At 42.7% G+C, this 13,721-nt stretch overlaps 1 protein-coding gene across 8 annotated transcripts in view; it reads right to left on the bottom strand.

Annotated features, from left to right (window-relative positions):
- GRM4 (glutamate metabotropic receptor 4) overlaps positions 1-13,721 on the bottom strand; it is a 325,286-nt gene that overhangs the window by 176,640 nt on the left and 134,925 nt on the right. For all 8 annotated transcript variants that reach the window (XM_044444316.1, XM_044444358.1, XM_044444332.1 and 5 more), the window contains one exon: positions 8,915-9,131. In XM_044444316.1, coding sequence (XP_044300251.1) covers positions 8,915-9,131 — 217 coding nt within the window. The remainder of the gene's footprint in view (positions 1-8,914; positions 9,132-13,721) is intronic.

The following is a 13,721-nucleotide window of genomic DNA, read 5'->3' on the forward strand; positions in this document are numbered from 1 at the left end:
TCAGATCCTTCCTGGAATGTACCCAGCTTGGTAATGGAGTAGGAGGACGGGCTGCAGTTGCCTCATTTTCAGCATTTCCCAACCTGGTGCACATCATTCCTGGCCAGCGTGCCGGCTGAAGGACACTTTTCACAATCCCCACCAACAGGAGAAGTGGGCTGCTAACTGCAAGATCATGTGAAGTTCAGGACAACACCTCTGGGAGGCTACAAGATGGGGAAGGCTGCCTTACTTGTCCATTTAATATGTTTTTGTGTGTAAACATGATTTTGCAGGTCTATATTAGCTGACCTTTACCATGCAGGGAACTAGCAACTGCTATTTTCTTCCAAAGAGAGTAGCCAAACATTTTTTAACCCACTCTGTTGTTCGCACTTCCGCCTGCTGCAGGATGATGCTCACTTCTACAACAGTTTCTTTGCTGGACAGCACCACTTTGTATCATAGGGACATAGCCATCACTCTGAAGAAAGCAGGATTAAGCAGAGAGCACTATCCAGAGATTATGAGCCGGAAATATCAAGGATGCAGTTCTGGCAGTTCTTTCCTATCATACCCCATCGTATTTCAAAGTATTTTGGGGTGCCTTGGTCTTAAATGGGCAAGTAAGGGTCATTAGTTTTACGAAAGCCCTGCTACTAGTTGAAATGAAAACTGCTAGAAGTCTCATGAATTAACATAGTGGCCTGTATTACTGGCCAAGTTTTGGGATCCTGTCTATGCAGATTATTACAGTAAGAGCTTGCACTTCATAATGTACCACTACATTACTGACTATATGATATCCTTTCTGTCTACAATTTGGCCATCAATTTGAAAGGCAATCTCTTTCTTAGCTCACACACAGTAAATGGGCCATTCTGCTTAACTGAGCCACTCTGCAGATCTGGAACTCAATTTTGTAATGTGTAATAAAATGTGCAATGCACAGGTGTGATACAAACATGCAGTGAACAGAAGTGGAGCTGCTGTCGTTTTTTATTTCCTAAGTTCCTATATCTTTCTAGTAAAAATGGTGTGCAATCAATAGTTTTACAAGCAGGTGCATCCTGGATATGTCCATTTTACAGAGGGGAAGCTGAGAATTAGTGCCTTACATGAGCCAAACAATGAGTCCATGGCAGAAATGATAACTGCATCTAGATCTTTGGTCCAAGACTACAGTCACTCTCACCATTCATTTTTTGCTATTTGGAAATGCAACATTATCGTTCATGACTGTATAGTTGCTCCCTATTGCAAGATTAGGAATATAGGAGAATTTCATTTTTGTTCGCAAAATGTGAGCATTCCCCAATCAAAGCTCCCAATGCAAGTGCAAAAGCAAGTATGTGTCCAGTGAAAATATTCTCAAATTGTTGAAAATGTGCTCATATTCATTCCTAATTTCCAGTATGATTTGCACAGAGTTCCATAACTATCCTTAGTAGACTGAATCAGCCCCACTTTAATCTATGGAGAACATCTGCACAAATGTTTGTGCAAATTCGGAGAGATTTACAGAAATATCCAATTTGAATGCTGTTTGATTTGCACATATTTCCTGTTTGTGCAGAGTGAGCAACATTATCAGCACTAATGGGAACTGGGCATGGGATGAGCAGTGAGAATTCAGAGAATTCAGAGTTCAGAGAATTCTGGCAATCATGAATATCATTTGTTCACCCTTCCCTATATGAGACTTAAATCTTTCATCATATTTGTCTGTGCTCTGGGAACTCTTGACTCTTCTGGGGAAAGCTAAAGCTAAAGGCGAAGGAGAAGAATTGAGGATGGGTGAATTAAAAGAGAACCTCTGAAACACTTAAAAAGAAAGGTGAAATGCAGAAGACACAATACAGTAAGGAGCCCAGGAAAAGCTGTTCAGCTGTTCACATCTCTCCACGCTATTGGATTCACATGAGGAAGAACAGGGTATTTGAGCTGAACAAAAAACCTGAAGGACAAAGTAGCTTTTCATCTCTTCAGTAACTAGACCCTAAAGCTTTAGATGTTGGCTGTACTAGATACCTGAATTATTTTCATTCGTACCAGCAGCCTCAATAACCCATTTTATTTCATCAATGTATCTACTGCTTGCTATTTATTAAAAAAAAATCTCTAAGTGGTTTGCAAAACCCAGAATTAAATTTCATAAATGCAAAAAGCCTTACCCATTAAAATATTTAAACCCGTAGTTCAGTACTTGCATAATAAGTACTGAACAAACGAACTGGGCAGCACAATCATTCAGGGAAGGCTTGGGTAAAGAGAAGGGTTATTAACAAACAACTAAAACACATTGCAGTTCTTTATAAAATTATGCAGTCATAAAAGTTAATTACATGTTTCCATAAAATTCCTAAAATGTTATATCTAGAAGTAACGAAACGACACATACTGTTTTGATAGATCTAGATAGTAAGTATCCCAGTTCCACCCAGATTTTTCATTACTTGTTTAACTCATCACCACTTTGAGTTAGGCTTGCAGCGATCCTCCTGAAATCCCACTCTTCTGTTCAATCAGCTTTTTCTCATGCTCAGTCCTGCCTTAGGAAGTGAGCCAAGCCAAGCCATCTGCAGACACTCACAGAACTCCTGTTGTGCAACCCAGCGCCCTTCTTCCATAGAAAGTGTTGCACCAAGCAAGCCTGCAGATCGCGTGTGTAGGAGGAGGACACCACTTGTGCAGCCTTCAGTTCCTGGCAAGCACCCCTGTGAACACGCAGTGTGCTCAGCACCAAGCTGGACTCAGGGCTGTAAGAAAGTGGGCCAAAGTCCAGGGAGCTGAATGGATTCCTCACACATCCCTACTTTGCGTGTCTTGGTATAAGTGGATGTGGACAACTTGTGGCCCTCCAGATGTATTCACCTACAGCCCTCATGATCCTATACATTGTTTGCATTACCTAAAGCGAATGGGAATTGCAGACCAAAACAAGTTGGCCACCCGTAGTGTAAGGAGATGACATGTATTATTCTGTCTGAAGAATAAGATTAAGATGATTAAGATTAGGATGTTATGGTTGTGTCATCAATGCTATGCCAAGTTGTTCTTTGTCTATATCAACCAAAGCATCATATACAAAGGCTACCATGTGATGTTTGGGAATGAAAATATATGATAAACCATAATAGCATACATGCCTTTTGTTGTTACAAAGGCTACAAGGGCATGTGGCATTTCCATCAGCAAAACAGAAACAGAACTTAAGAGTAAGGAACAGAGAAGAAATTCTTTAGTGATGTTGCTTGATGGACCAAACACTATGAGATATTCTCTGGGTCTGAATAATGCAGCTTCATTGCTCAGTATTTTGGCAAAGCAATTGCTTTAAACACCAATCTGGAATAAGTTATCTTGGCAAAGACAAGCGTATGGCCCCCTTAGAATGCTTTGGTGGGTGGATATATTTCTGAATGAAGACCTTGAGGTTCTAAAGATGTATGAGAAATTCATTTCATTTCGTTTTAACCAGAATTTATCTAATTTGCACCTCTTAAACTGAATACAATCTGCAATCAAAGTCCATATGTTTCTGAGCTTGCACAGTAATTTGCAAACAAAAAATCAATTTAACAGCAAGTGTCTGCTTAAAAAAGTAAGGAAATACTCTTTTATTAATGGTGGAAATATGTGTACATGTCAATGATGTGCACAACTGATGAATAAATTTGGAACAATCCACAAAAATATGCACAAATGTTCATGCAAAAAAACCCCCAAATTATCATATGGATGCAAGATGGAACACGCTCTGATGTGAAATTTGGAGGACTTTGATGAGCTCAAGTTTTGCTTATATGCATGCCCCTGTTATGCTCCTCCTTGCCTTCCCCTTAAATGTGAAAAATACACACGCCCACACACACCTCCCTTAAACATTCAACTGTAAGCACTGGTTGGCTGCCAGCCTGCTGGTGAACAAATGATTTATACTTCAGAGAATGAATCAATACAATATATGACCAAAGACATCTTTAATCTTTCAGAAGGATTAGGCTGCATGGGGACGTCAGCAGCATTGCACAGCTTTTCAATTCAGTTTTCAATTTGGAGAGCTAAAGAAATGGCTTCTCTCCTTCACCTCTCCCTTCTCACCACATGCCTCCTCTTTTCTCTTCTGAAAATTAAAGAGGGGTAGAAATCCAGTTTCATATAGCAGGTGAGTTCTTCTGTAATTTATCAGCTGGTTATTTTGCATTACCAGCAGGACGTCAGTTCCATCAGCCATATTTTGTTCCTTTGAGAACATATTTTTCTCTCCCCTGTGCCTACCAAGATTTGTCCAACATCACGGAAAACTTATCTCCTCCACCCAGCTCCACACATCAAGTAGGGCATGATGCACTGGGATGCATCATATCATCTAGGAATGAGTCAGATGCAAAGGAACACAGAGCATGATCAGTCTGCCTTTACAGAAGAAACCCCAAATTTAAAAAGATGAAAATCTGTCAGCAGACATGCCATGACCCTGCTGCGGCTGAAGGCAATATGACTTTATCTGTATGTATGAAGCATACAGAAATGCATTGCTTCTCCAACCCTGAAGCTGTGTTTTCAGTTTGTCTATGACTTCCCTGGAGCCTGGGCTGATGTATCACCCAAAAACTGGGATGAAAATCGGAAACCTGGTTTGATGTCCTGAACCCACAAAGTGGATGAATGGCTAAATCTGAAAGAAGGGGAAGACGTCTACAAAAGGCATCTAATTGTTTTGGCTTCATCAAGTGCATTGAACTGGTATCTGGGGGAGACCAAGAGAGGAGGATGAGCTACAGTTGCTGCAGCAGCAGTAGCAGCAGCTGCAGCAGCTTTTTACAGGCCCAGAGTGTGACTCTACCTCCAAGTTTTTGCCAGCCCTGCAAGTGATGTAGTTGGGTAAAGACTGACAGGGGACCAGTAGAGGATAAAATACAGGTGAGCATGGACTATAGTAGTTCAGTGAATAGTTCAGTGCAGTTTCCCTTCAAAAAGGCCATTCAGATATGCCCTAAACCCAAAGAGGACACATAATTCTTTCACATCACATCACAGACTCTGTAGGAGCAGCAATGTTTTGTACATACCTACACGTAAAACTTGATTGTCCTATGCAACAATCCCTGAGCAGGAGACAGGGACTTAGGGGAAACAATGGGTTAATTCAGCCTATGCATACTGTCTGCTTAATTTGGTTAAACTGCAACCCAGAGATCCAAACTATAACATCATAAATCAGTGAGAAAATACAACCACAGCACCTCTTGTCCCATTGCTGTACCAGTTCCTTTATCAACCTTCTTCCCGCAAGCTGCTGGAGAAAGCCAAGGAGAAGGTGACTTAAGGGATTGGTGGTAGCTTGTCATGGGATGCTCAGTGACTGAGTGGCTCATCACCAATTCTTTTTTCTGAACAGTTTCTGTACCTTTAACCATTACAGACCCAGTGGAAATCAACATTTGATCTTTTCCTGGCAGGAAGATGCAGTGAAATCATCTGTTCAATTTTGTCTGCTAGGTGGCTGTCAAAGCCACAGAGCTTCTGTCCATTAACAGTTACAAATTTGAGTATCAAAGCAAATATAGGTTTGGGATATCTATTGAAATATCTTCCATGCCATTCACCTGGCACTGAAGAAGCCATTTGGGATACACAGAAAGAAAGAAGTTTTACTCATCCCACAATGCAAATCATAGGAAGTGTGCAGCAAATGCTGAAGTGCCATCTGCTGGTTCTATAAGTATTCACACCCATCAGGAACTCGTTTCAGCATTCTTTTCCATGACATGTCCACCAGCATTGGTTCAAGACAATTGCCTTTAATGGTAGACCAAAAGAAAAAGCAACCTCCCAAAGTTTCCTTCAAGTGAAAAGGGTCTTTTAACAGTTCTGGACAGGTTAGAGAACAAAAGATAATCAGTCAGAGCAAAAAAGAAAAGATCAGCCCTAGAAGATTCCTATTTCGTCTGCTTGCAGTTGAGTGTTTGATTAAACACACAAGGCATCTCAAATTCATCTCCATCATCTCAGGAGAAAATGGTTCCTCCCTGAATCATTCCTAGTCTGTGGGTATAAGTTGACCACCATTCTTCTAAGAATGATGGGATGACTCTCCACCTTTCAAAGTAGCATCAACATATAATCCAGAGGTTGGTGCTTGGTACCAAAACCAAGTAGTATCAACATATAATCCAGAGGTTCCCAAATGTGAGAGTGTGGCAGGAGGGATGTGTGTCTGTGTGTGGCAACCCCCTGATTGTGCACTCTAGCTGCTCCCTCAACTCCCAGTATCCAAAGCCTCTGAAGGGATTGAAGTGGGATGTCATCATTTTCTGTTGATTGTTCATTGCTTATGGAGAGTGGTAGTGAGCCATTCTTCTCAGTAAAGTCACACATTCAGAGAGGTGAAATTGCCTACAGCTTCTAAGGAGGCCTGATTCACAGTCTGATTTGTCTGGGGGGGGAATTTCTTCTCACACCATTTTGCTTGCAGCAAGCGCTTCTTTGTGTAGCACATGGTGTCTTAAACATAGAATGGCTGGGACAAATCCTTCCCTCTCTGTCTGCAATGCCCTGAAAGCTGCCATTCCTCTGCAGACAGTTACAATAACAAATACACCTAGGCTGTGCAATTAAAAGAGCTTAGGAGAGATTTATAGCAGGATTATATCTGCAGGGTATTACCAATGTCTAACATTTGGACACCATGTGGTCCTTAGAAATAAGCAATTACAATGAGCTTGATGTGATGTATAAGCACAGAAACACAGATGCTTTGCTCAGGGTTGGAAGAGGTACCTCTCTTGACTACTCCAACAGATGGGGAGAGAGAGGCAAAGACAAATATTTCACTGGTAAAGCTTCCAAGAGCCCAGTTCTGGACTTTGTTGATGAATCTTTGGAAGCCAAGAAGCACTTTGGTATCTATGCCAGAAGTCTGCATCTCAGATTGAGTTGCCACCTTTTCTACCAGTCTTGCTCCTATGATTTTAACAGCAGTCTGACATTTTACAGACAAAGTTTTTTTTGACATGGAGATAAATGATGAGAAAAGCTTCACCTGTCATAGTTGTGTTTTTCAAACTGCGGTTGAAGCCCGAAACTAAGACAGTAAAAATGTGGCAACCGTACAGGTTTCACAATGATTTAAACTCTTCTCTGCCTAATATTTAGTGTTCTCTCCAGCAAACCACCCCCTCCATTCCAACTGAGATGAAAGCAGTTGTGCAAACTAGAATCCCCACTGGATTGTCAATGATTGTAAATAATGCATTGCCACTGTCCCAGGCTGAAAACAAATGGTGTGCCGCACATTGTGTCTTAGCACTGAGGCTCACTCGCAATGCATCGTGGGTGGAGGTGGTATTCAGCAAGGTATTAGAACTTTTCCCATTTGGACATTTGGCTACCTCTTTTGTAAATGTAGCTCTGTCTAGCACGGTCCACACTGATACAATAGAAGAAAGGCTGCTGACTTTGTTAGTGGCATACAAAATATTGCACAGATATTTTTGCCTTTTCATGTGTTGGTATTTTAAGCATTCATCATCTACATCAGACTTCCTCAAAGGTTTTGAACTACAACTCCCATCATCCCCAACCAGCATAGCCCATAGTCAGGCATTATGGGGGTTGTTGTTGAAACTTCTGTAGGGCAACAGCTTGGAGAAGGACACTCTATACCAAACAAACACTGGACACTAGTATTTTTTCCATCTCTGGGCATGGAAGAGTCTAGAGGTATATTTGCAGTTTCCTTATCATGGCCATCTCAAAACGATGGCTTTCTACTTGTGTGACTAATAAAACATTTTGAAGCCAATATGCTCTCTTGATCCTGCGTAAAAGCTAGCCACTGCTGCTGTTTTCCTAACGTTTCCATTTGCAAATGGGAGTCAGGGAACGTGACTGACACTCCGTTGCAAGACGATCCAGTGTGCTGGTCATGCCCATCTCACCTGTCTCTTGATAGTACTGTGCCAGAACTTGAAGAAGTATGAACCGGCACAAGACCCTTCAAAGCAACACCAACCACTAGCAAATTTCCCTTGACTGATTCAGATATTATCTTTTTATGGATAATGTAACCAGTGGAGGCCTATTATTCTCTCAGCTGTTAACTTCACAATGAACAAATGTGTTCGAGTAGAATTCTGGAATGGCATTTGTGGCTTCCAAGCCTGGCATATGAGCTAAAACAAAGATAGCATTTATCTGGTAAATCCCATTATTCATCACCCCATGGGGCACTGTGGCGCCCTATCTCATTCCTCAGCACGACAAGCCCTCCAGCTATTTTGGCTTCCAATTCCTGTCTTTTCTTATTACTCACTAGGCTGCCTAAGGCTGATGGGGGTTGCAAAACAAAGCATTTGAATAGCCACAAGTTAGGCTGGGACAAATCTCACTGCAATCCACCCCTCTAGCATTGCTGGACTTCCTCTCATGTTTGACCCAGTCTTGCAAAGGAAGCCCATGAAGACCCACAGAATGAAGGCTCTGCAACCAACAAGCTTTTTCAATGTCAGGTGAAGCAGCACAAAGGCTGCTGCAGGTGACATGAAAGAAGGATGCTGCCTGAGCATCAGTCATGCTGGGATCCATCCCTGGTAAACCCCACTCAAACAACCTTCTGCATCAGCAGTGCTGCTGCACATACAGCAGAAGAGGAACACTGCTTCTGCACCATGTGGGACTCAATTATCCACCAAGACCTCAGACGCAGGTCTGTGACAAAGACCAGAGTCCAGAGAGCTGAGATAAGGGAATCTGTCAGATTTCAGCCCCAGTACAGATTCCTCCACATCCCTAGCCTCAAATTGCCCGTCCCTGCTCTTACAGCAACAAGAACAATAAATATGATCCATGGTTCCAAGGATTTCAAAACAGCATCTGTGTTCATCTTGTTCCAAGGATTTCAAAACATATAGGAAAGGACACTCCTTACCATTCTCCCTGGATTTCTGGATGAAGGCCTCAACTCCACTCTCACCATAGCTGCCTTCAGAGGCTAAGGTTGAAACATAATTCCACTTGAATGCTTTGACAATATCCACCATTGCCTGGGCCTGGTAGGTGTCTGAGGGGACAACACGGGAAAAGAAGTCATATCTGCTGTTGTCACTCAAGTCAGGGGCAGTGGAAGCATAGCTTATCTGTGGAATCTGTGAAAGCAAAGAGAAGAGTGGTCTAAGCAATCCATGAACCACATATTAGCATCTACTGAAGCATCAAGTAGTCCTGCCCTATCAGCCAATAAATATACTGCTGTTGTACAAATGGGGTGAGAGAAAACATCTCAAAGATTACAAACTAAGCAAAGACAAGTAGTTGCCCATTTCCCACTTACTTCTGTTTGAGTAAAATCACAGCATTAGATGACAGTGCAGGAAGTTGCCTTAACTGTATGAGGCCATCAACCTGGGCTTTTCCAAACATTTTGGCCTATAGCACCTCTCAACCCTTATCATTTTCCATGTTGGCTTATAGTCCAAAACATGTGAAGGACATCCAGTTGCCTAACCCAGTGCACACTGATTTTTCCAGCATTTCTTTTTCCATCCACCAAGTTTTCCAGCATTTCTAGCACACATCTTTCCCAACCCAGCTTGGAGATACCAGAGAATGAACCTGGGACTTTCTTCATATACAATACTGCTCTGCTATGACCCTTCTCCATGAATGTGCTCCACAAGTTCACAAGGGATCTGCATTATCATGCAAAGCTGCCAAAGATCACATACTAACCACAGTTCTGGACAGCAATACTGAGGGCAACACACACAGGCAACATAAAAAATGTTTTTATGGCACCTGGATCATGCACTGGAGTGGGCACCATTTTAGTTAAAACGGCTTAGCCTGATCATAAAGGCATTCAGCTGCCATAAACACCCTTAGCATACTGCCAGCTACATGCACACTTCCCTCCTAGCTTCCTGGGATTATGTATTTATGAGGATGGGGATCCTCATTTGTCTTTTAAATGAAGGGATATCCACAAGTTTTTCTTGGCCACTGAAATGCATTGCATTTGGTGGTGGAGGGCCATGGATACTCACTGGGAATTGCCATCAGAGACACAAAATCCTAAAGACAGTGCAGTTGAGCATGCCTTAACTTGCGCTCCCCAACCTGCAGATCAAATCAGCCGTGAGGATTTAAAATCACAGAGAATGGAAAAGCCTATGCCTGCTCCCAGCAGATGAATGCACCAGCCCTCTCACAAGCATCAGTTTGAAAGAGAGGACTACACGGCGGTTCCAGCCACTGTAGCTTTGGGACCTTTCATAATTGTGCAATGCTAGCAGGGACTAGGAATCTTTCCCCAGAGCCAACCAGCATTCATGCTCCAGTGAACTCTTTGGAATGTGGGTCTGAATGCATAAGGTACTACTCTCTACTACTTCTCCATAGTTAAGACACAGAAAGTTGCACAGAGATGTTGCTATGGGTACCCTAGGTCCAAGAGAAGGGTACGTGCTAATACTGACATTCTGGAAGAGCAACCTAAAGCAGATAGAGATCTCAGCCCCATGCTCCTATGTCTCCCAGCCCAGAACCCTAGTATGCATCTGTGTCCTGTCCCTTGGATTTTTGCACTCTTTGATAAAAGTAATGGGATGACAGATATGGAGAAAGACTAGGGCTAATATCCTTCAAGTGTGGTCATCAAAGCAGCCTTTTTGTTCAGCCCTAGGAAATGAGACAATTTGCATGACAGGGAACAACAGCCAAGCCAAAGCTAGAGGAATATTCTCTCTTCCCTTCCCAAAGAACAGATTCAGTCTGATCACAGATGAGGAAGCACTCAAAATAATCATACCATCACCATTCTGTGTTTTCTCCCACAAAACCTGGCACCACAACAGAGGATGACAGATGAAAGAGAGACTGGAGTCTCCCCCAAGAAGAAGAAAAGAAGACAGACAAAAGCCTCTCGTTTCTAAAGAATTACATGTAGGAAAAGGAGAAGGGTTCCAAATGGATTGAGCAGCAGCAGAAGAAAGATCTAAAGAGTTCCTAAGACCCAGGTTTCAAATTGCCATAACAGCCAATAAAACAGTTCTCTGCTGCTTTAATTTCCCCCCTTTTCATGGTTTATATTTGCTTAATTGGTGCAGCTGTCACCGCCCACCAACTTCGCCTCCTCCCACGCTTTGAGCCTAATTATGACAGGCTTCAAAAGGACAGTCGGGAACTCCAGGGATGGGAGAAAGAAAAGAAAGATGTTTTTATAAAACATGGCAGCTGATGCTATCAACAAGTCACTTTGGCAGCAACACTCCACTGGCTCTTGGGAAGAAAGAATAACAACATACTCTTTTGTTTTTCCCCTTCCTCCCCATTCTCTGGCCTCTTGTCTGCGTGCCCTGAAGGCCAAGTTACTGGCTGTCCATTATCCAAGCAAGGAAGGGATTTTCTGAGGACTGAGTCATACAATTAAAACCTGACACTTCTTGACTGCAGAGAGACTTCAGTACCCATGGGAGAAAGCTGGCAGAAAGGCCAATGACATAGGGAGAGGAGCCCTCGGCCCTTACTAGCTGGTGTAGCAGGACAAATGCATGTGGAAGTGTAGTTGCAGACCAGCTGGCATAACAAATATGGGCACTGGCCATCAAGTTAGTGACTTTACTGTAAGCAGTAAGCGCATTCAGTGTGGGATGCAGGATTATCCCATGGACCAAAGCCATACCTCCTGCTGTGGTGCCATCTGTGTCATCCCATCCACTTTCCACCTCTGCATGGAGAAAGTGATTCTGCACATGCAGGATTTTTTGAGCATCTTGCTCCTAGGGATGTTTAGATGTTGTAAAAATGCATTCAGTCTGCATTTTGTTCAGTCATTTGTTCCATCATCTACTCCTTAACAGAATGAGATTTTGCACAAATACCTCTGTATGCGTTTGCACAAAACTGCAGCTGTGCAAATTTGCAGAGCAAGTCCCCAAACAATGTATGTTTCACACATTGCCTATGGAAAAATGCACATTGGGAGGGGAGGGAGTTTTTCATATTTTTTCTATATAAAAAAACTCAGGAAAATCCACTCACTCACTCTGCAGATTGAATCCTTAATGGTGTCCACTGTGGATTTCTTCTTCCCACGTTACTTGCCTCCCAACTAGAACAGCAGCATGGGAAGGAGACACCCAGCTTGAACCTGGACCTACAAGTGAATGACCTAATTGAATGCAAGGGATCCATTTGTTATCTCTGACCCCTTGTGTCATTTGCTCCCCACCATATCCACCACTGAGAGACTGAGCAGCGTGCCAGGATTTCCCTTCATGTCACTTGCTTATACCCACCCTTCAACTAGAAGGGTGAACAGCACACAAAGCAGTCCTCTCCTTATAACTGCTCAGGGATTTCCAAGAACACTGAGGGCCAGTGTGGTGCAGTGGTTAAGAGCATGGGACTGGGACTCAGACGATCTGGGTTCTAGTCCCTGCTCAGCCATGGAGCCAACTGGGTGACTTTGGGCCAGTCACAGACTCTCAGCCCAACCTACCTCACAGGGTGGTTGTTGTGGGGATAAGATGGAGGAGGAGAATGATGTAAGCTGCCTTGAGGAAAAAGGCAGGATATAAATAGAAAAAAGAAAAAAATGAGGATTCCTTTCATAGGTCCCACCCTATGAGAAATAAGGGAAGGAGAGGAAGAGGAGGACCCCGGGCCACACAGAGTTCCCAGTGCTCTATGTCCCAGATTGGGTGAACCCACCAGCTAAATTAGACCCATGGGTGAGAAGTTTCCCTTTTCTACTTTACCAGGCATTGCACAATATTGCTCCAAACATCCCTCTGCCTCCCCCATATGTTCCCCTGTCTGCCAGCAAGGGCACAAGGAGGGCTTCCCATATCCAGGCACTGCACTTACTCATAAACTGCCCCTGGTGAGAAGAGTCCCTTTTCCCATACCTTTTATCCCAAGCTAAAAATCCACATGGTTAGGCAGGCCATCATTTTGCCATGCAGGCAGTGATAATGCCACACACAGCTCAGGCCAGCTTTGGGTGAAATGGAACACCCTTCAATTTGGCACTTCATGAGGCTTAAATGAGTGCTGTCACAAAAATAAGAGACTGTTAGCAGTTAGTTCACAACACTCAGGCTGCTTTGTTTTCTACTTAGACATTCTTAGAGAATTCTCTGTCACAGCATTACTTAGGAAGGTAAATTCAACTTGTTGTTTGTTCATTATTATTGTTAGCAGAGCAGACATAGGCATTTAAAATACACTAAGTTTTCCCTATGCTCCATTTAAGAATGTTGGACAAGAAAACAAAATGCAAATCACATTCTGATTTTGAGATTTCTTCAAAATTCTAAAAGTAGATCTGTTGTCATCTCTTGGTTGTTCTGATTTTGGAAGACTTTATGCAGAATATCTTATCACCTGTCTCAAACACTAAATGCTCTTACAAGTTATCCATCAAATGCTCTTGGCTAAAAATGCCAATTGCTTGTCAATTATCAAGTACCATTTCAGTTTAATGCTACTTCAAACCAAGCCTGCCATACTGTTAAATATGTTACAAAGGTGTTTTTAAAACTATCTTCCAAAGAATCTTGGCTTCTCTGACAACTTATCAGAAGTTCCTCCGCATGAAAATAGCTGAAATACAGTCTTCTTCCACAACAGATCTTCCTTCTCCTACAATGTGAAACCATGGGGGACTGTTGGAAGTGTTCCATGACAAATGCACAACTCATAATCAGCAATGCTGCGGTCCTACATTATTCCAG

This window comes from Varanus komodoensis, unplaced genomic scaffold, assembly GCF_004798865.1.
Source record: "Varanus komodoensis strain SLA01 unplaced genomic scaffold, ASM479886v1 scaffold1, whole genome shotgun sequence".
In the NCBI taxonomy this organism is placed as follows: Eukaryota; Metazoa; Chordata; class Lepidosauria; order Squamata; family Varanidae; genus Varanus; species Varanus komodoensis.